At 41.0% G+C, this 20719-nt stretch overlaps 1 protein-coding gene across 1 annotated transcript in view; it reads right to left on the bottom strand.

The window, feature by feature from the left end:
* Positions 1–783: 783 nt before the first annotated feature.
* Positions 784–20719, bottom strand: part of lamc1 (laminin, gamma 1) — a 91445-nt gene continuing 71509 nt past the window's right edge. Inside the window, exons 8-27 of the mRNA XM_023293278.3 lie at positions 20406–20542; positions 20195–20317; positions 17533–17722; positions 16606–16718; positions 16299–16520; positions 15323–15511; positions 14986–15231; positions 13728–13881; positions 12657–12799; positions 11026–11204; positions 9563–9719; positions 9116–9401; positions 8462–8599; positions 8078–8222; positions 7840–7989; positions 7633–7747; positions 6389–6588; positions 6148–6306; positions 5264–5363; positions 784–4369 (exon numbers count right to left, since the gene is read on the bottom strand). Of these exons, the coding sequence (XP_023149046.1) occupies positions 4113–4369; positions 5264–5363; positions 6148–6306; positions 6389–6588; positions 7633–7747; positions 7840–7989; positions 8078–8222; positions 8462–8599; positions 9116–9401; positions 9563–9719; positions 11026–11204; positions 12657–12799; positions 13728–13881; positions 14986–15231; positions 15323–15511; positions 16299–16520; positions 16606–16718; positions 17533–17722; positions 20195–20317; positions 20406–20542 (3403 nt within the window). The 3' untranslated portion in view covers positions 784–4112. The remainder of the gene's footprint in view (positions 4370–5263; positions 5364–6147; positions 6307–6388; positions 6589–7632; positions 7748–7839; positions 7990–8077; positions 8223–8461; positions 8600–9115; positions 9402–9562; positions 9720–11025; positions 11205–12656; positions 12800–13727; positions 13882–14985; positions 15232–15322; positions 15512–16298; positions 16521–16605; positions 16719–17532; positions 17723–20194; positions 20318–20405; positions 20543–20719) is intronic.

Here is a 20719-nt window from a genome sequence, read left to right as displayed (position 1 = left end):
TTTATTTTAAACTCAACACAATGAGGTGCGGAACTCAGAAACAATAAAAATAATAGATGCAAAACCTGTAAAATAATGAGAATAATTTGAGTATTTCCCATTTTAAAACCAACGCAAATATTTCATACTTTAAAAATAGTTTTTAAAAAATTTGCATGAATATTATTAAACTAAATGAAACAGATTTGGGTTGATTTTTTTTGTGAATGTTCTTAAAGAAAATATTACTGATATATATGGAATCACTTTAGATATTTTTAGGATTTTTGGAAGATTTTTACTCATTTTTTGAAAATATTTACAAGAATTTTCTTGCCACATTTGGAAGATTTTTTGAAATAAAACTTTTAAGGGAAACTTTTAAGGAATTATTGAAATTTTGTTCCTGAAGGTTTTGCAAATTTTCAGAAATTTGGGGAATTTTTTTGCTGATTTTTTTCAGACAAGGAAACAATATTTTTTGGTGCCTGTAAATGAAGACAACAGGAGGGCTAAAGAAACATTTTAAACATTTCTTTTATTCTACCAAAAATGTTCAAAAATGTCCCAAAAATGTTGAAAATGTGGACATCAGAGGTTTCACTGAGAAAATATATATATATTTTCCCACATTTTCAAACTTTAAAACGGGCCAATTTTGACCCGCAGGACGACATGAGGGTTAAACACTGATCCTAAAAATGACGCTAAGCTTTAAACAGATGTTATTCTGACAGTCTGTCCTCTTTATCCTCCATTATTCAGGGTCTGTTAGATAAAAAAAAAATCAAGGCGACACACCGACAGTGTTTCCTGTAGTAATTTTTTATTATTCAAATGTTACGTTTGGATTTACAGGCACGTGGGAACAAACAGGTTAGATTCAGGTCCTCGCAGGGATGGAAACACGATGCAGGCTGTGCAGCTACACGTCTACAGGTTACAACACAAATAACGGGTACATTATAACTTAAAATACTGTTTATACATCACGTCTGTGAACGCTGCACAGCCTGCAGAGCGGCCGTCTGGATGGAGGGAGGAGAATAAAGGCAGAAATAAAACGACGTGAACATCGACTCTCCCTGACTTCATCCGCCAGAGGAGAGTTTTTAAAACCAAAGGACCTGATTTCTAGAAAACCCTGCTTCAGTACCGACACGAGGAGGTCGGAGTGAGACAACAAAACTCGGACGACCTCGTAGGGACTTTATATTAAGGCACAAAAACACTAAATAAAACTACTGAATGAGCTCCTGGTGAGGCTTTAAAACATCCTGATCGGTAAAAGGGTCAAAACAAAAAAAAAAAAAGCATCAGTTAGGTTGATTTAACTTGTGAAAACTCACAGAGAATCAATAAAACACAAATGAAGTATTGGCATCGCTATAAGGCAGCAACACGGAGCCTTGTATACAAGCAAGCATATTATAATAACATACCACAGACGTTATCATAGATATTTATAGATATTTAACCTGGAGGTTTCACTTGATTGATTGTGATCGAACTTAACGCGGCTGTTTGCATGTTGGAGTTTTTTAGTTCTTAAAAATCAGCCAGTCCTGAATCATTTACGCATATATTTACACAAAATAACAAATTCCTCACTCTATGTCATGATAAAAAACATTCACACAAAAATATAACATTTGAAATAATTATTAGCACCAGTGTATCAGATAAAATTCTCGCTACGCAAAATGTACAAAGTTGCATAGTGTTGGATTGAGCCTGGAAGGAAGTGTTAATGTGTGAAAAGCAGCAACTTCTGGAGACAATAATTAAGTTTGTAGTGTTAAAAAACGTGAAATGGTGTCCGACCAAGGTGAGAAATGTCAGAGCTGATTGAAGACGCCCCCGAGTCCCGGAAGATTTGACTTCTAACCTCTTCAACAAGATCAAGACTGTGGGAATGAGACTGAACTCGTGCGCAGCAGATTTTATTAGTTCCCTGAAACTACAGATCTCTGGGAACTTTACTGCCAGTAGAAGATTTAGAAGTTGTGGAATAAAAATAGCAACTTACACACAAAATCCAAACTCCAGAGGAACAAGAGGATAACTTGTATTTCATCTTGTTCCCTTAAAATGTGCATCTCAAGATCAAAAGTTTAAGGGAACATCATATCCGACACAAACAAGATAATCTTGTATCTTAATCTGCAGATGTCACCTTGCTGGACGAGAAACTAGACTCAGATCTCATGGATGTAACCTGTATGCAGACGATCTAATCTTGTTCCCTAAAATGTCAGATTTCAGGAAACTTACTGCAAAGATATCTGCTCTGTGCAACAAAAGATGCTCGCAAAAGATCTGCATCTTGTCAAAATGAGGCAAAACCTTGTCGCTATCTTGTTCCTACAAGATCCAGATCTCTTGGGAACTAGACGATAACTTGTGTGCAGAAGATTTCATCTTGTTCCCTATAATCTCTCTCGCAAGTTCAGAAGTTTAAGGGAACAACATCATATCATGTACAAGATCGTTTTGCACCTGAATAATCCAAAGATGTTACCGTCCACCGACAAGAACCTGATCCAGATCTCCTGGGTACAGACTGAACCCTGTATACAGAAGATTTGATCTTGTTCCCTTAAATTTTTGACCTCTGGGAACTTACTGCAAAGATACCTACTTGGTGCAACATATCTTCAGAACAGAAGATGCAGATCTTTGAAAGAAGACTAAACCTTGTCTGCATGAGTTGCCATCTTGTTCCCACAAGATCCAAACCCAACATCCAGACCTCCTGGGAACAAGATATGACCTGGAAGAAAAGGACTTGACCTTGTTCCCTTAAACTCTGGATCTCTGGGAACTTACTGCCAGAAACAAGACGAATCATTGGAGGCACATGTTACTGTCTGGTTCCCACAAGATCCAAACCAAAGACCCAGAACTCCTGGGAACAATAGAAAACTTGTGTGCAGAAGGTTGGATGTTGTTCCCTGAAACGTTAGACCTGTTGGAAGTTCCAACAGGTCTAAAGTTGCAAAAAGAGATCTTCTCTACGCAACACGATAACAGGCTCCCAGAAGACATGGATCTTCGAAACAAGACGAAACCTTTTGTGCACAAGTTACTATCTGGTTCCCACAAGATCCAAACCCAAGATCACATCTTGAACTTTCAGATAATAAACTGAAACCCACAGAGATGGATGCTTTCATATGGGTCTTAATATTTGGTTTTAACAACATGTACCTTTGTACCAACAAACTTGGATGCTGTGCATCTTATATCTTAGTAACATCAAGAACTTCATCTTGCGTTTCCACAATTGAAGATCTGTATCTCTGGGAAAAGGACGATCATCTATGTGCGACATAGGAACAGATTTTATTTTATCTTTTTCCCACAACATCCAGAATTTATGGACTTTAACTTGAACTCGACATCCAGAGAACCAGACGGTAAATCTGGTCCAACATAAAAAAGTTGATGATAAATTGGTAGAACTCGATTCAAACTTGTTTCCAGACTTCGCGGACGTGTGGAGTTTTAATCTCGGATTATTTCAGGACTCGGAGGCTTCGTGTGCAGCAGCAGAGTTTGTGTGGCTTTTACTCAACAACGCCACCTGCTGGAGGTGAAATACTGTCGTAGGAAGGAGGAGTTCCTGCCGCTTTGTGTCGACGCGTAGCTTTGGGTGAGAAGAAGAAGAAGATCAAACAGGAGAGGATTCCTTCAGTGTGTTCTGGAAACATGGCTGGTGTGAAAGAGGAAGGCGTTAAAACAGTGTGGAGCTGGAAGTGTCGCCGGGCATGATGGGTAACGGCTGGAAGCTTCCTGTTTCTGCGTCGGAGCAGACGGCTGCAGTCACGTCGGGTTTGTGGTTCTGGTTCTCCGAGGCTCTCCACCTCGCTGCACGGCTTCTCGGCGCCGCTGAGTTCATTCTACCGAAACCACGTCACTGCGTCTCGACAAAAAAACCTCAAGACAAACAAGAACAGCTGCTTCTCTCCGCTGAACGCCGAGAAATGTTGGCTCTCTCTCGCAAAAGAAAAACAAAGACAAGAATCTGAAAAAGTTTAAAAAACTGTTTTGGTAAAAGTCGGCGTGTTCGCCGGAGTGTTAGACGTGAGCGGGGGAGTGTGGGGGCGGGGCCTAGGAGGTGGTGGGCGGGGCTAAGGCTTCTCCAGAGATGGCGTGTTGAAGCAGCCTTCTGGTAACGTGTTCTTGATGTCGTTGAGGTTGGTGATGTCTGCGCGGATCTCGCGGATCTGCCGGTCGTAGTCGTTGATCATGTCCTCCTGGGTCTTGGCCACGTCGTTCAGCTCCGCCAGCTTCTTGTCCAGATCGCTGTCGGCCATCTTGCCCTTCGCCTTCTTCAGGGACTCGTCGATCTGGTTCAGTTTGCTCAGATCCACTTTGTCGATGTTTCCTGCAGAGGAGACAGAACAGAGACAAAAGCTTCAGTTTGACTTCTTAGTAGAAGAACTGTGAGGCTGAAACCGACCAATATTATAAAACATTTGACAACTGTTTTATTAACTATAAAAAAGGACAAAAATACCAGGAAAATGACCTGAATTGCTATTTAGCAGAATCAAAAACACAAATTTTACGTCCATTAGCACAAAAACTGTTTAATTAGCCTAATTTTTTTTGTTAAATTGTTCTTCAAATAAATCATTAATTTCCTCAAAAAGCCCTCCTGAACATGAAGTAGTTTAAAAAATGTGGTGTTTATTTGAGATCCTTGGAACCAGATCTACAAATGATCAGTTAATAAATCCACTAACTGATTGACAGAAAGTTAACGGGCACCAATTATTGCAGTTAAACTAAATGTTAAGTCATGTTAGAAGCAAAATGAGTCAAATATTGAATCTTTCTCAGTCGTAAATTTAACACTTTTTAGTTCTGGACTGTTAGTCGGACAAAACGAGATGTCTGAAGAAAGATTTTGTACACTTTGTAGACAAACTTACCAGCATTCTATTAACCCTAAAAACTTTGAAAAGTTGTCAAAGTGACAATATTTATTAGTCAGAAACTGTAAAATCACAAAGATTCATTAGATTTTCCACTGGCTGTCGACTCTTAAATGTACCAACGCGTGGTTCGGTTGGGAAATTTAACCAAATCTAAACTTGAAATTGTGAAATTTTTTTTATCAAAATTACATTATTCTGTATTACAAAAACGACAGGAGTGAAGAAACACCCAGAATACTTGGTGTTCAGAGGGTTTAACTGATGCTTCAGTTCCTGTTTTCATCTAAAACAACTGAATTTGTGTTTTTTCTCTAAAAAGTCGTCGGGTTCTTTCTGACCGAGTTGATCCATCAGATTCGTGATGATCTTCAGGACCGTCTTCACGGTGCTCTTGGCCTTGCGGGCGTTATCCTCGGCCTCCTTCGCGTTATCCGATGCCTGGACGACAGAAACAAGAATTCATTCCATTTATTTCAGTTTCAACACTTTAAAGGAGAACTTTACGATCCTGAAAACTTTTCTAAAACTGACCAGAGAAAAGAAGCCACGAGCTGATTTTACTCATTCTGTTGGAGACTTTTGAAACCGAGTCTTTATGAAAGTTGTAGAATCCTGAACTCAGTGTTGCTGGAAGTTGACGTGTTCCTTACTTTTAGTCTACAAAGTTCACATCTGTTCCTCATGTAGAATGAGTTCATCAACTGACTTCTCGTTGCTCAAAATCAAACACAGCATCCAAGAATATTTCAGCCTAAAATTTCGCAAACTGTTTTCCAAAAGTCCACAAATGTAATCTAAAAACTCAGATAAAAACCAAACCACCCACTGGCTGTAAGTTCTCATCAGATATTTAATACAAATAGCAAAGAAAAGATTAAAGCTGCGGTTGATGAACTGTAGATGAACTTTAACTGCAGGAACAATTCAGCCTCTACCTCCTTCCTGAAGATCTGATGTTCTCTGGTTAGCTGACAGGTTTGTTAAAGTACAACGCAAGAATGTCACCAAAATGAAACCGAACGACCACTAAAAGTAAATAAAACGACTCTTTCTTGCGTCTGGATTTGAAACATGTTTCTGCTAAATGTGCTGTACAGCGAAACTAAATTGCCAAGGCTGAAACTCTGACGTCCTTTAGGGGGCGCTGTTGGGATATTTTGCTCCACCGGTGCCAAAAAATCATAAAAAAACAACAATAACAGTTTTTAACAGCGGTCCGTACCATTCCTGCCATCATCATGTCGTTGTCTGCTTCGGCCTTCTTCTTGGCCAGTTGCTGCTCGGCGGCGCTCAGCTGCTCGATCATGTTGTCGATTTCATCGTCCAGTTTGTTTGTGTCTTTAAAAGCCTTCTCTGCGTCTTCTTTGGTCTTAGCGGATCCCTGCGAGGAGACGACGGCGTTTACAGTCGACCGGTTAAACATTATTACTGCTATTATTATCATTGTTGTTCAGATTCTTTACCTTCTGCACGTTGCTGGCAATCCGCTCCGCCTCCTCTGCCTTGTTCTTGGCCTCCCGGGCGTCGGCGGCGGCGTTTCCGAGCGCCGCCTCCGCCTGCCTCGTCTTCTCGTTGGCGGCCATGATGGTGGCGTTGATGATGGGAATCTTCTTCATGGCTTCCTCAGCCGCCGTCTTGTTGTCATTGACTCTCTTGTCGAAGTCTGAATGTAAGAACGAAAACGGGAAAAAAATCCAGAAAAGTCAAATTTACAGCTTTTAGAGACGAAATACAGGAAAATTTACAGCTTTGGTTAGCAACAGATGCACATCTGATTTGAAATAAAAGCTCCTGAAGCAATGCAGTCTGCAGATTTTAATTTATTTAAAGTTACAGATAATTTATTTGATCAGTTTTATATTTCCTATTTTTGGTTTTTATCCCTTATAATTTACTATATTGAGCAAATCCATTAATTTGTCTATTAAATGTCCCCAAATAGAAAAACTCTGCTCCATTTAAGGCAAATAAAAAATAATATAACATAATTTTTTATGTGATGTTATTGTTTAGATTTAAATGAATTTCCCTCTTAAAGTAATTCGCTCCAAATTTATAGTTAATTAAGAGATAAATTATTAGAAAATAATTATTCATATAAATGAAATTTGAAACATTCGTAAATCAATTAAAATAGAGCATGTAAAATTGGAGTGGGCTCGTTTTTACCCACTCTGGGTTCTTTTTTACCCACTAAGGGCTCATTTTTACCCATTGAAGGCTCAATTTGCAGTTTGACACAGTAAAAGTGCCATCAATAGCAAAAAAGCAGACTTTCTTGAATTTATAGAAGCTAAAACCTTTTAATTTTTGTTAAATGAATGTTAGTCCCTTAAAAAAAGCAGTAAATTCAAGGCTGAAATTAAGTGGTTTATGTTTATCTATATATTTCAATGATTGTTTTACCCTTTAAACATGTAGAAAACTAAAGAAATGAACATGTACTTCAATGTCACTACGTTGTTTCTAATATACAGTACACTCTTTAATAAATAAGTTTATAAACAGTTTTATAGAGTTTAATACATTAAATGATGAATCTCTTTAAGGTTCACTGAAAAAACAAACATCAGTTATTATCTGTAATATTTTCAGTCTAACTCGTGGCGGTTTCAGGTCAGAACATTAAACCCTCGGTGTTCCAGTAACCAGGCATTTCCCCAGACAGGAACTTGAAGTGGATGATATAAATATAAATACTTGGTACCTCTCAGGTCGTCCAGGATGTTCTCAGCCTCCTTGAATGTCGACCGGCCTTTCTTCGCCGCCTCCTCGGCCAGAGCTTTGGCAGCGTCGGCTCGAGCCAACAGCTGGTCTGCAGTCTGTGGAAGAAAACCCAGACGTCAGAGACTGAAGCTTCACATCAGCTTGTGTCTCTAATAAATCCTCCATCTCTGGTTTTGCGTTTCCGTACCTGCTGCTCACTCTTGCCCTTCTCCAGCAGCTTGCGGACTTCCAGCTCTTTAGGCTTCAGGTCGTCTCTCAGGTCGTTGTATTCCTTCTCCGTCTTATCAATCAGCTTGTCCAGATCCGACGCCTCCTTCTTGATCTTACTGGCTTCGTCCTGAAAACACAGAAGCAAAGACAGCAGTTTAAATTAAAGTTCTGCAGATGTTTTTACTCCAAGTGTCGGGTTCTGGGCCGGCCGTCACCTCGAGGGCCTTGGTGTCGAACACCGGGAGGCTGGTCAGGTTGGCGAACAGCTTCAGAGCTTTGTCTCCAGCGTCTTCAGCCTCGGCCTTCACCTTGTTGGCCTGTTTCTCCAGATTCTTGGCCAGTTCCTTCGCCTCGTTGTACCTGAACAGGAAGTGACAGAAAATATGGACGGAAGGTCAGAGAATCTGGAAACTCTGGATCCAACTGTCCAGAAGTTGTGATAAAACACACACAAAGAGACGCACAACAACTACAAAAAAATGTAAAGCCTCCAAAGGGCCAAACAGAGACACAAGATGACCATAAAGAAACACAAAGATAACCTCGAAGAAACTAAGAAACAACCAGCAAGACAACAAAAACACCACAATCAGACGCACTTCTTGTTGAGCTCTTCGATCTCCTGGCTCGTCTTTCCTTCTCCATCCAGAGTTTTCAGCAGCAGGTTGTACGCTTTGGTCGACGTGTCGTTGGCGTCTTTGGCGATCTTCTCAATCTGGTCGGCGTCCATCTTGTGTCTGCGGAGAAACAAAATGAAGTCCAGAATTCAATATGAGGGATTTCCAATCTATGACGACCACAGAGGTCCAATAACAGAACATTGTTCAGGTTCAGATCAGGCAGACTGGTCGTCCCGATCACCCCCTCCAGGTTCCTCCATCATTGCCCACGAGAGCATTGACTCCAAGAAGGCTGAGTTCTCCGAGCTGCTGTTCAGACAAACAGTCAGATTCGACCCACTGGTCGAGCCAAATATTCTGCGACATTGTCCAAAGGGGAAGAGGGGGAATGATTCGGATCTAAAAATTAATATTTGGATACCAACGTACTTTCATCTGTCTGAAATCTGGTTCACTTGGAGAACAAGTGAAGGAAACAAAACTTGTTAAACATATTTTAGCTGGTTAACTTTTAATAAACAAACTGGTTGCTGGTTTTGATGGTGTCTGCGCCGTCTTTTTAACTTTATGTATTTACTGAGCTGTTTTAATTTAACCATGTTTCTGTATCTCTGGACCAGACCCGGGTCTTACTTGTCGGCCAGGTTTCGAGCCTCCTCAGCCAGCAGCGTCATGTTGTTGGGTTCTGTGCCGCCGCCGGGAGGTTTGATGTCCACTTTGCCTACGGCGTCCTTGGCCTTGTCCAGCTCCTGCCGGGCTCGGTCGATCAGGCTCTCAGCATCGCGGACTCGGCTTCGGGCCCGGTCGGCCTGCGTTCCGGTGTCGTCCACCGTGTTGCGGATGCTCTGCAGCCGGTTCCACTGTGTGGTCAGAGTGCTGTTGATGCCGTTGAGTCGGTCCAGCAGGCCGCGGTCCACATCTGTTAGGGTCAGAGGTCAACAAGCTTTCAGCACGTCGCCGCAATATGTGGGCAGACTCTGACAGCGTTTAGTCGGTATAAAATACGACTAAATCTGATTTTCTAGACATAAACTGAAGCTCTGGATGCTGACGTGGTTTCAGGTTTTGGTTCGTCGTTACCTTTGCTGGTCTGAGCCTCCTCCAGCAGCTCCATGATGGCTCGCTCTGCCTCCTTCAGCCGGTCCTCGAAGGCCTTGTCGCTGACGGTCTCCTGACCCGAGCCCAGGTTGTCGATCAGAGTCTGCAGGTCGTGAAGCTTCTGCCTCTGCTGGTTCACCTGCAGAGAGAAAACAACACAACACTTTAACTCACGAAGAAACGACGACAAAACTACCACAAAGAGACGCAAAATAACCAAAAAGACCTACAAAAACACCGAAAGACACACAAAACAACCACAAAGACCAACAAAAACACAACAAAGACACACAAAACAACCACTAAGACCAACAAAAACACCACAAAGACACACAAAACAACCACAGAGACCTACAAAACGACTAAAGAGACACAAAATTACCAGAGACACAAAACAACTGCAAACAGATGCAAAACAACCTCATACATGATAAACAACTAAAAGGAGATGCAAAAATACCATAAAGAGCCACTACGCCACCACAAACAAGACACAAAACAAAGAGAGACACAAAATGACATCAAAGTCGCACAAAACAACCACAGGCACACCAAACACCCACAAATAGACACCAAACAACCACAAACAGACACAAGACAACCTTAAAGAAATACAAATCGACTACACACACAAACAACCGCAAAGAAATACTGACAGAAAACCACCACAAAGACTCACAAAACAAACTCAAAAGACACACAAATTAACTAAAATGACAAAAAATAGCTAAAAAGAGATGCAAAACGACCACAAAGAGTCAATAAACTACAAAAAGATGCAAAAACAACCACAAAGATCCACAAAACCACCACAGACACAAAATTACAATAAACAGACACAAAATGACCCCGGAGACCCAAAAAACTACTATAACGAGACACAAAATAACCACAAAGGTCCAGTAAACAAATACAAAAACATGCAAAACAACCAAAAACAAACAAGACAACTACTGATACAAAACGGGCATAAAGAGATGCAACTACCACAAAGACCCACAAAACACGCACAAGTAGACACAAAAATACCACAAAGGCACACAAAACATTTATAAAAAGACCCAAAAATGCCAGAAAGACCCATAAAATCACTACAAACACACAAATACACACACCAAACAACCACAAAGACCTAGAAAACAACAACAAACAGACAAAAAAATTGGAAAGACTCACAAAGCAACCATAAAGAGCCACAAAATGACCCGAAAGTCCCACGAAACCTCCACAAAGACACACAAAACAACTATAAAGTCATACAAAATGACCCCAAAGACCCACAAAACAACTATAAAGAGACACAAAATGACCCTAAAGACCCACAAAACAACCACAAAGACTCACAAAACAACCACAAAGACCCACAAAACAACTATAAAGACCAACAAAGATCCAATAAACAACTACAAAAAGTTGCAAAAATACCGACAAAGCGGCCGCCTCACCTTGTCCCGGACCAGACTGTAGCAGGACGGACACTGCTGGCAGCCCGGCGCTGAGCGGTTGTAGAAGTAATTCTCCTCACACATGTCGCAGCGAGCTCCCACAAATCCAGGCCGACACTCGCAGCGACCGTCCTCCTTACACTGACCCGACTGGGAGCCTTCAGGGTCGCAGTCACAAGCTGTAGAGAAACAACGAGGAACTGAGGATTCATCCTGAAGAACATCTCCACTGGGTCAAATCAGACGGAATCCAGCTACGATGTCTCTGGTATTGTTCACAGTTGACTTATTACACGTTATTTTAGACCCAAAACTAGGTTCTGTAAAACATCTTGGCTGAATTTTGATAATTTTGTACCTTCACCCTCAAACAATCCATTTTAAAAGTTCAACATCTCCAGAATTAAAACTCCCACTGTCATTAACTTTGATGAGGACATGGACAGAATGGTTTCCAGCAGATCCAAATGGTTGAAATGATCCAGCAGAGGCAGAATCTTGAATTATTGGATGGTTTAAGGGTAGTAGGCTTACAACGGCCCCACAAAGTTCCTGTAAGTGGATTTATATGGACGTATTCATGTTTCCGACTAAAAACACAGACTTTGGTCGACATTTCACCAACTTTTGAAGCTCTAACATCAGTAGAACTTGATGTGTGTCAAATATGGCAAGACGTTTCATTTTTAAAGAAAATTTTTTTTTTTAAAGTTGACAGTCGTCCAAAATTACTTAAAATTGTCCTAAATGTTTTGAAATTTGTCCAAAATGACTCACAGTTGTTCAGAATGACAATAATGAACAATTTTTGATCTTAAAAATGGAAAAAAAGTTGCAAATTCTTCAAATAAAGATGGTAATGGGACCACAGAAAGTTCCTGTAAGTGTATATAAATGGATGGCTCCATATTTCCTACTAAAATACAGTCTTTTGTCAACATTTCACCAACTTTTGAGGCCTCTAACATCAGTAAATGTTGTGCTTTTTGTAATTTAGACTAAATGTTGATGTGGACTCATTGGTAGGAGACCAAAACTGCTGTTCATAAAGGTCTATATGTTATTATAAGTGCAAAGTTACAAACTGCTTCCATGTTCACGTTATCAAAATACAGTCTTTTGTAGATATTCCACCAACTTTTAAGGCCTCTAACATCATTAGAATTTGATGTGTGGCAAGAATGTCAAGACAAGGTTCCAGTTTTTAGCTATTTTGACTTGGAATTTGTCCAAAATGTACCAAAACTGTCCAAAATGACAATCATGAATAACTTCTGGGGGGTGGGGGGGCGGGGGGGGGGTGCAAAATCTTCAAGCGAGGGTGGTATTTAGGACCTAGAAAGTTCCCTTAAGTGTAGAGAAATGAATGGATCATTATTTCTACTAAAATACAGTCTTTGGTCGATATTTTACCAATTTAAAAGCTCTGACATCAGTAGAATTTGATGTTTGGCAACACAAGGTCAAATTTTCATAGTTCTCGGCTGAACTGCAGGCAGTGTTTTTACTGAGAGGAGACGAGTGTAGAAACAACCTGAACGTGTGAACAGTAAAATCTCAGCAGCATCTTTGTTCAGTATCTGAACACCTGCGGTCTCTTGGAAAATGTTGTTTTGTGTGTTTGTTCTCACGTTTGCATCCAGACGAGCTGAAGCCGAAGAAGTTGCCTTCGCAGCGTTCGCAGTGGAGTCCGGTGACGCCCGGCTGACACTCGCACTGACCGCTGGTGATGTCACACTGACCGTTGGTGGAGCCAATCGGATTACAGTTACACCTGAGGAAACGCCCATAAAAGGAAAAGATCAGGAATCAACGACACATCTGTCAAACCCTCGGTAACGCTGCAAGTTTTAGCTGTTTGACTAGAAATGACTTGGATAGGACGTTGTAACGTCTGCAAGGATGAATATTAAAGATATAATAATCATTTAAAGATTACAGATTTAAAAGTTAACTGTTCACCTGCTCATAACGAAAACAAAAATCCTCATCAATGAAAATATATTCTCTCTAAATACAAAACTCTACAAATACTGGACTCAAAGTTATGTTTTGTTTATTTTCTTGGAAACTTTTCTTATAATTTCATTTAAAAATAGCCTCTATTCTGCTGTAAATATGTAAATAAATACAGATTATTTCCAGAGAAACTCCTGCACCACTGCTTCCAATCACAAGGGATATTTTTATTTTTTTTAAAAATAATGAAAAATGTAATAAAACAACAAAAATGAAATTAAAAGTACCTTTTCAATATGGGTTTTGACTCCAAGCCTTTTTTGGAAATATCTTTTTTATTTCCAACTAATAGCAGATTATTTAACTACACTATGAAGATATTTTACTCAACTGCAAACTAGTGTTAGAATTATTTTGCAGCAGCTTATTAGCTAATTTAATCACAATAACACAGTGAACGGCCTCCTGAATGTCACCTTATTGTAATGTAAACTTATTTTGTTAGATAAAGTAGTATTTTACATTTATTGTACTTTGAAAATTGGTCTCACAAGTTGTTATCTTCATTGATTATAAGTTTAATCTGTTTTCTGTGTTGCTATTTTGCACATATTTTTGTTGTTGCACATCTTCTGACATTTTAGCACTTTGGTCGACTCTAAACAGAAACTAATTTGATGCTGGTGGCTGAATTTAGGATCAGCAGGAGGTTTGATAAACTACAGTTTAAAATGTTTTCTTACCGCTCGCAGCCGTTGCCGCTCTGTAGGTTGAAGAATCCGGGCTGACAGATGCTGCAGTCGCGTTCGGCCACGTTGGGAAGACACTGACACTGACCGGTGACCTGAGAACAGCCGGTCTGTCGACCCACCGTCCCCAACGGAGAGCAGGAACAAGCTGAGGATGAAAACCACCGTCAGAAACCTCAACTCAGCTGCTACCTACATGACTGAAGAGAGGGAGTGGTGGTGAAACTGCCTGGGCAGGGAGGGCAGGCAGTTTTACCACCACTCTTACTCTAAGTCAGGTGAAACTGCCTGGGGAGGGCTGTCAGGACTGCATTATAAGTACCTAATAAGTGATTTGTTTGGAAAGAGAAGCGACAGAAGCCATCAACGCTAAAATTCTATTTTAGTAACAACACCACTCGGCAGTCACTTATAAGGCAGTCCTGAGATCCCTCCCCAGGCAGTTTGAGCACACCTTGACATGGGGTTAGGGTTAGGTCTCACCTTGTTAACCCCAACCCTGAGTCTCCAGTTGTTACAGAGAATTGATTCCAGACAGATAAACTCCTCATCAGGAAGTTAGAACTGAGGAAGACTCATGGATCAGAGCTGAAACTTCTTTAATAAACAAAAACGAGTCCTCCTACTGAAGTACTATGGAGTAACATGACCTGGGAGGTGATACATCCAAGAAATTTCTCCTGTTTGTGACCTCAAACTGGGTCAAAACTGAAAAACTAATTCTTGTAGGTACCACACACACAAGAAAGGAGAGAATTACACTACCGTTCAAAAATTTGGGGTCACCCAGACAGTTTCATGTTTTCTATGAAAACTTCCACTTTTATCCATGTGCTAACATAACTGCACAAGGGTTTTCTAATCATCAGGTAGCCTTTCAACACCATTAGCTAACACAATGTAGCATTAGAACACAGGAGTGATGGTTGCTGGAAATGTTCCTCTGTACCTCTATGGAGATATTCCATTAAAAATCAGCTGTTTCCAGCTAGAATAGTCATTTACCACATTAACTGGATTTATCATTCATTTAATGTCATCGTCACTGAAAAAAAAAATGCTTTTTCTACAAAAATAAGGACATTCATAAGTGACCCCAACCTTTTGACCTGTAGTGTGAATGTGGAAAAACTGAGTTTCTGATGCAGTAAACCTTAAATCTAGCGCTAGCATGAATCAGGTGTTGGTACCACTCTATGAAACCCAACATCATCCATCCTGACTCTCCCAGTCGTCACCACCAGTTTCTTACGTTTGCATTTGTCTGCGGAGTTGGCGGCCAGCGCGTTGCCGTAGAAACCCTCCTTGCAGCGGTCGCAGAAGAAGCCGTCAGTGTTGTAGATGCACTTGAGGCACTCTCCGGTCTCGCGGTTGCAGTTGCCGACGGCGTTGGGGTCGATGTTGTCGCTGCACTTGCAGGCCCGGCAGGCACGGACCGGTCCGCTCTGACCCAGCGGGTCGCCGAAGAAGCCGTCGTCGCAGAGCTCGCAACGTTTACCTGCGGACAGGTGAGGTTGCGTGGCGGTTACACATCGCTGTTGTCATAGAAACCTTCATTTGTGATGCCCTGCTGGTTGTTGGGTCGGTACCTGTGGTTCCGGCGGGACAGTTGGTACAAACAACCTCCCTGGTCTTTGGGACGACGGCGCAGGTGGCTCCGGCCGGACAGGGACACGGTTTACAGTCAGCTGACGTCCCCTGGGTGGCGTCGCCGTAGAAACCGTCCTTACAACGCTCACAGCTCAACCCGGCCGTGTTGTGTTGACAGTCACATGCACCTGGACGGACAGAAAGAAGTTTACATCTGAGACAAACATCTACTAAATAACCAGTCAGAGAAGCAGCTAACAAATCATCTACAGAACCAATCACCAAACTAACCAGGGAACCAGTCAGAAAATTAATTAAGCAGTCAAAGAAGAAGACAACAAACCCGTCTGATAACCACACAATCAACTAGTTAATAAACAAGTGAAACCAGCCCATGGAGTCAGCAAACCAGTTGGTGAACTAGTAAAAACCGGTCAATAAACCAGTCCAACCAGGCGTCTGTGCCTTAAATAGTCAATACAAGTCAGTAACCCAGTGACTCTAGAGGTCAACATCACAGTTATTAAACCAGTCAGTAGCCCAGTTATTAATCAGTCAGTAGCCCAGTTATTAATCAGTCAGTAACCCAGTTATTAAACCAGTTATTAAGCCAGTCAGTGACCCAGTTCAGCCTATGAGTCTCCAGGTTTTAGTTAATATTACAGGTATTAAACCAGTTATTAAACCAGTCAGTAACCTTTCATTAAACTGGTTAATAAAGCAGTCAGTGACCCAGTTAACCGGGCGTCTTTCTTGCAGATATTAATCCTAGCCTTATACCAGTTATTAAATTAGTCAGTAACCAGTTGTTAAACCAGTTTAAACAACTCTGTATCAGTTACTAAACCAGTCAGTAACCAAGTATTAAACCATTTCTACCAGTTAAACCAGTGTTACCAGTGTCTGGTTTATGGTTAATATCTCAGTCAGTAACCAGTTATTAAACCAGCCAGTAACCAGTCCTCCCAGTCCTACCAGTGTCCGCGTTGCAGGCGTCGCTGTGTGCGTTGCAGTTGCAGGGCTCACAGGAGCTGAAGGCTCCGAGTTTGGGTTGGGCCCGGCGGTATCCCAGAGTGCACTGCTCACAGTGTTGCCCCTGGTAACCCTGAGGACAGGTGCACTGCTCCACCCAGCGGGCCGGCACACCTGGACCCCGCCTGGCCGTCACCAAGGAGACGTCGTCCAGGTAACCAGCACCTGGAGAGACCAGCAGGTTACAGGTGTGTTTGTGTTATTGTTGTTGTTGTGTTTGTGTTATTGCTGTTGTGTGTGTGTTGCGTACTCCTCTCGCTGTAGGTGCCGCGGATCTTGATGGCTGTCAGGTTGTGAAGAAGTTTCTGGAAGTCGGAGTGACTGATGGACGGCCTCCAGGGGTAATCTGTGCTGTCATGGAGCCTGAACACAACCAGGACCAGGAGCAGAACCAGGAGCAGGAGCAGGACCAGGACCAGGAGCAGAACCAGGACCAGAGATTAGTAACACACAAATATAATCCAGCTCAAAACAAGTCAGGATCATTTAAACCAGACAATTAAAGAGTGTGACCAAATAAAATCTAGATTATTAAATAATCATCAGAAACTAAAACAGAACCAACAGAAAAATTAAAATCTACCATAAAAAATCCAGATTATCATCAGAATTTGTTTAAAAATGTAGAAAATTCTAGGATAAGGACAGAGTAAGAATCACAAACAAAATGCAGTTTTACTTCCTCCAGTCTAGCAGATTATTTATGAGGTTTAAAAGCCTGTTGATAAATTAATATAAATGAATAGAGATTACTGTATAATTCAAAAGTGGAGAGAGATTATTACCATGAATTAATAAAACATCAAAGTCCATTAAAACTACAAATACAGATTATAACCAACAAACAACAAAATAATCTGATTTAACACAGATTCTCACCATAATTCAAAACTAAAGACTATTAAAATATATTTTAAAAATATGATAATAAAAAATTATCACACAAATTAATGACCAGATTGCAGATTAAGAGACAAACGTATTTATGGATTTAGACAAAACATCATCAGAATTTAACTCCTGATGTTCAGATTAAAACCACACTGAGGTTAATTTAAGTCTGATTCCAGATTTACTGATGTCTAGAAACCAGCTGATCAGTTATTAACCAAAACAGTCCAGATGTTTGGGTTTAAACCATTAAACCCGGTTCAGTCTGGACACTCGGCCGCCTCACCTGAACACGTATGTCTGCATGTTCTCGTTGGGATAGGCGTTGCCCTGGGCGATGAGCGGCACGGCGACCCGCAGGTCGGCTCCCTCCAGAACCAGATCCTCGGCCGACAGACGGGTGTCGCGTCGGTCCACCCGGAAGTTCAGCGTCAGGTTCTGTCCATAACTCAGCATGTGGTTCCCCAAGAACTTCTCTGTGAAGCACAGAACAAGCTACAGGTGAGTCCCTGAAGGCAACACGGCAGCAGCCACAACACGAGCTGCAGGTGAGTCCCTGAAGGCAACACGGCAGCAGCTACAACACAAGCTGCAGGTGAGTCCCTGAAGGCAACACAGCAGCAGCCACAAAACGAGCTACAGGTGAGTCCCTGAAGGCAACACGGCAGCAGCCACAACACGAGCTGCAGGTGAGTTCCTGAAGGCAACACAGCAGCAGCCACAAAACGAGCTACAGGTGAGTCCCTGAAGGCAACACGGCAGCAGCCACAAAACGAGCTACAGGTGAGTCCCTGAAGGCAACACGGCAGCAGCCACAAAACGACAACAAACCAAGTGAAAGTCTCACAGTCAAGTAAAGAAAAACACAACTAAAAAAACAAGCATACTGAACACAAAAATACAAAAAATAAATTTGAAAAATCTCAATATATAAGTGTTTTAGTTTCTCTACATGCATCTAAAGATCTAAAGCTCTGAACCCACCAGCAGATTTAAATAGCACGTTATTGTTTTGTTTTTTTAAATCGCCAAAATGATGCCATTTATCAGCCAGAAACTGAAAAAAAATGGAAAAATAGTTGGATTTTTCTGGTTTTCGACGGTTCTTCTCCTAAAATGATGATATTACAATAAAATCAATTTAAAAGCTGTTTGTGTAAGAATCTGTTAAAAAAAAAAAAGAAGAAAGAAACATTTTTGGTCAGAAAGTCTCACGGTCACATGGACATTATGACAATTTAAAAAAAGCTAAAAAAAACCAAGCATATACTGAACCTATAAACATGTGGGAGTGTGCTGTAAAAACAAACAAAAAACCTGAAAAATCTCAATATTTAAATGTTTTAGTTCCTCTTCAGGCATCTAAAGCTGCTGTACATCGTTCTGTTAAAGCTCTGAACCTCAAAACCCATCAACAGCTTTAAATAGCAGGTTATATATAGATTTTTTTTAAATCACCAAAGTGACACCATTTATCAGCCAGAAACAGGAAAAACTTGTATTTTTCAGCTTTTCGACGGTTCTTCTCATCCGTGACGTATCGGCGTGTTGGGAAAATGAACCTAAAACTGTGATATTACATTAAAACCACTTTATTCTACATGAAAATGGTTTTTAAAAAGCTGTTTGTATAAGAATCTGTAAAAAAACAACACATTTTTGGTCAGATATTCAATTTTCCAGCAGTTTCCTTGAATGCATCAACGAGCTTAAAGACGATATTAAAGTGACATTTTATCAAAATCACTCCTACATTAAAAAACTTACTAAAAATTAACTGCTTCCTCTAATTAGATTCTGTAAAAAAAACTAAAAATTCTGAGCTCCGTGTTGTAACCGGGGAGCCATGATTGGCTCAGTTATGACAAACAGTCATGTGACAAAAATTCACGTTTTCAAATGAACTGCAGGCAGTGTTTCCACAGAGCAGAGAGGAGACAAAACTAATAAAAATGTGTTTCTAGAGGAGAAGTGTGCAAAAGGCTGTAAAAATGCAAAAAGTTAAATATCTCATGTGTGCAGAGCCAACATTTTACAGTGTTGGCAACACGTGGACACTTAGAAAAATGTAGTTATTTCAGGTTTTTTCAGTTTTTTGTCAAATAACTAACGAAAAATCCAACTTTTGTTTTTATGTTTTGTATTAACGCCATTCTAACTTTGTTTTCTCTCTCTGTCTTCATGGTTTTTCTGTTTCCACAGAGCTGCAGGACTTTAGATTGGGGTGAAAAATGAGCAAACTGTGAATGAAAATGTGACAGAAGCAAAGAAGCAGAACCGACCGGACACCAGCAGCAGCAGATTTAAATCCTGTTTGTAGATGAAGCTTAAAGATAAAGACGAAGTGGGTTTATATCGGTGAGGAGCTTAACCCTCGTGTCGTCCTGCGGGTGAAAACTGACCTGTTTTAAAGTTTGAAAATGTGGAGAAAAAAATATATTTTCACAGTGAAACTTCTGATGTCCACATTTTCAACATTTTTGAGAAATCTTTGAATATTTTTTGGTGGAAAAAAAGAAATGTTAAAAATGTTTCTTAAGAACATTCACATAAAAATCAACCAAAATCCAGTGAAATTCGCTGGATTTTGGTTGATTTTTATGTGAAAAAATATCAGAAGTTTTACTGATTTATATGGAATCACTTTAGATATTTTTAGGATTTTTTTGCAAGATTTTTACTCATTTTTACAAGAATTTTCTTGCCACATTTGGTAGATTTTTTTAAATAAAACTTTTAAGGGAAACTTTTAAGGAATTATTGGAATTTTGTTCCTGAAGGTTTTGCAAATTTTCAGAAATTTGGGGAATTTTTTTGCAGATTTTTTTCAGACAAGGAAACAATATTTTTTGGGGCCTGTAAATGAGGACAACAGGAGGGTTAGAGATAAACATATCGTGGGTTTATATCGGCGAGGAATCCTCGTAAAGACTGAAAGGTGAGCTCACCTGGAGCGACGAAGTACATGGGGAAGTAGTCGTCTGAGATGAGGGAGATTTCCTGTCCGCTGGGCGACCACTGGACCGAGACGCTGGATCCGTCCCGCTGCTGAGCCGTCCACTGTTCGTCATCTGACAACACACAGGAAACGATTGTGTCACTTCCTGCTCAGGTTTACGGGTTATTCCTGCCCCGGACTCGGGCTGCAGGCGGCGTTACCTCTGCTGAAGGACGAGGTGACGGCGTGGACGCTGAAGCCCTCGGCGCTGTCGCACACCGACGAGTGCTGGAAGCAGAAGCAGGCGGTGCAGCCCTGAGGGTTGTTGGGGTCCAGGTTGAAGTAGCCCAGTTTACACCTGACGGACACAGACAGGAAACATCACAACCGTCACTTCCTCTACAGCATCAGTCTCTGCATGGTTCAGCCAACCTCAGAGGTCAGATTCAGCTGCTGAAACCACGGCCAACACTTCTGCTCTCCAAACTCAGAATATGCCTCAAAAAGAGGAAACAACTCCCACAAACAACGAGAA

This window comes from Amphiprion ocellaris, chromosome 10, assembly GCF_022539595.1.
Source record: "Amphiprion ocellaris isolate individual 3 ecotype Okinawa chromosome 10, ASM2253959v1, whole genome shotgun sequence".
Taxonomy (NCBI): domain Eukaryota; kingdom Metazoa; phylum Chordata; class Actinopteri; family Pomacentridae; genus Amphiprion; species Amphiprion ocellaris.
Note: the sequence above shows the minus strand (reverse complement) of the source record. Positions and strands in the feature narration are given on the sequence as shown.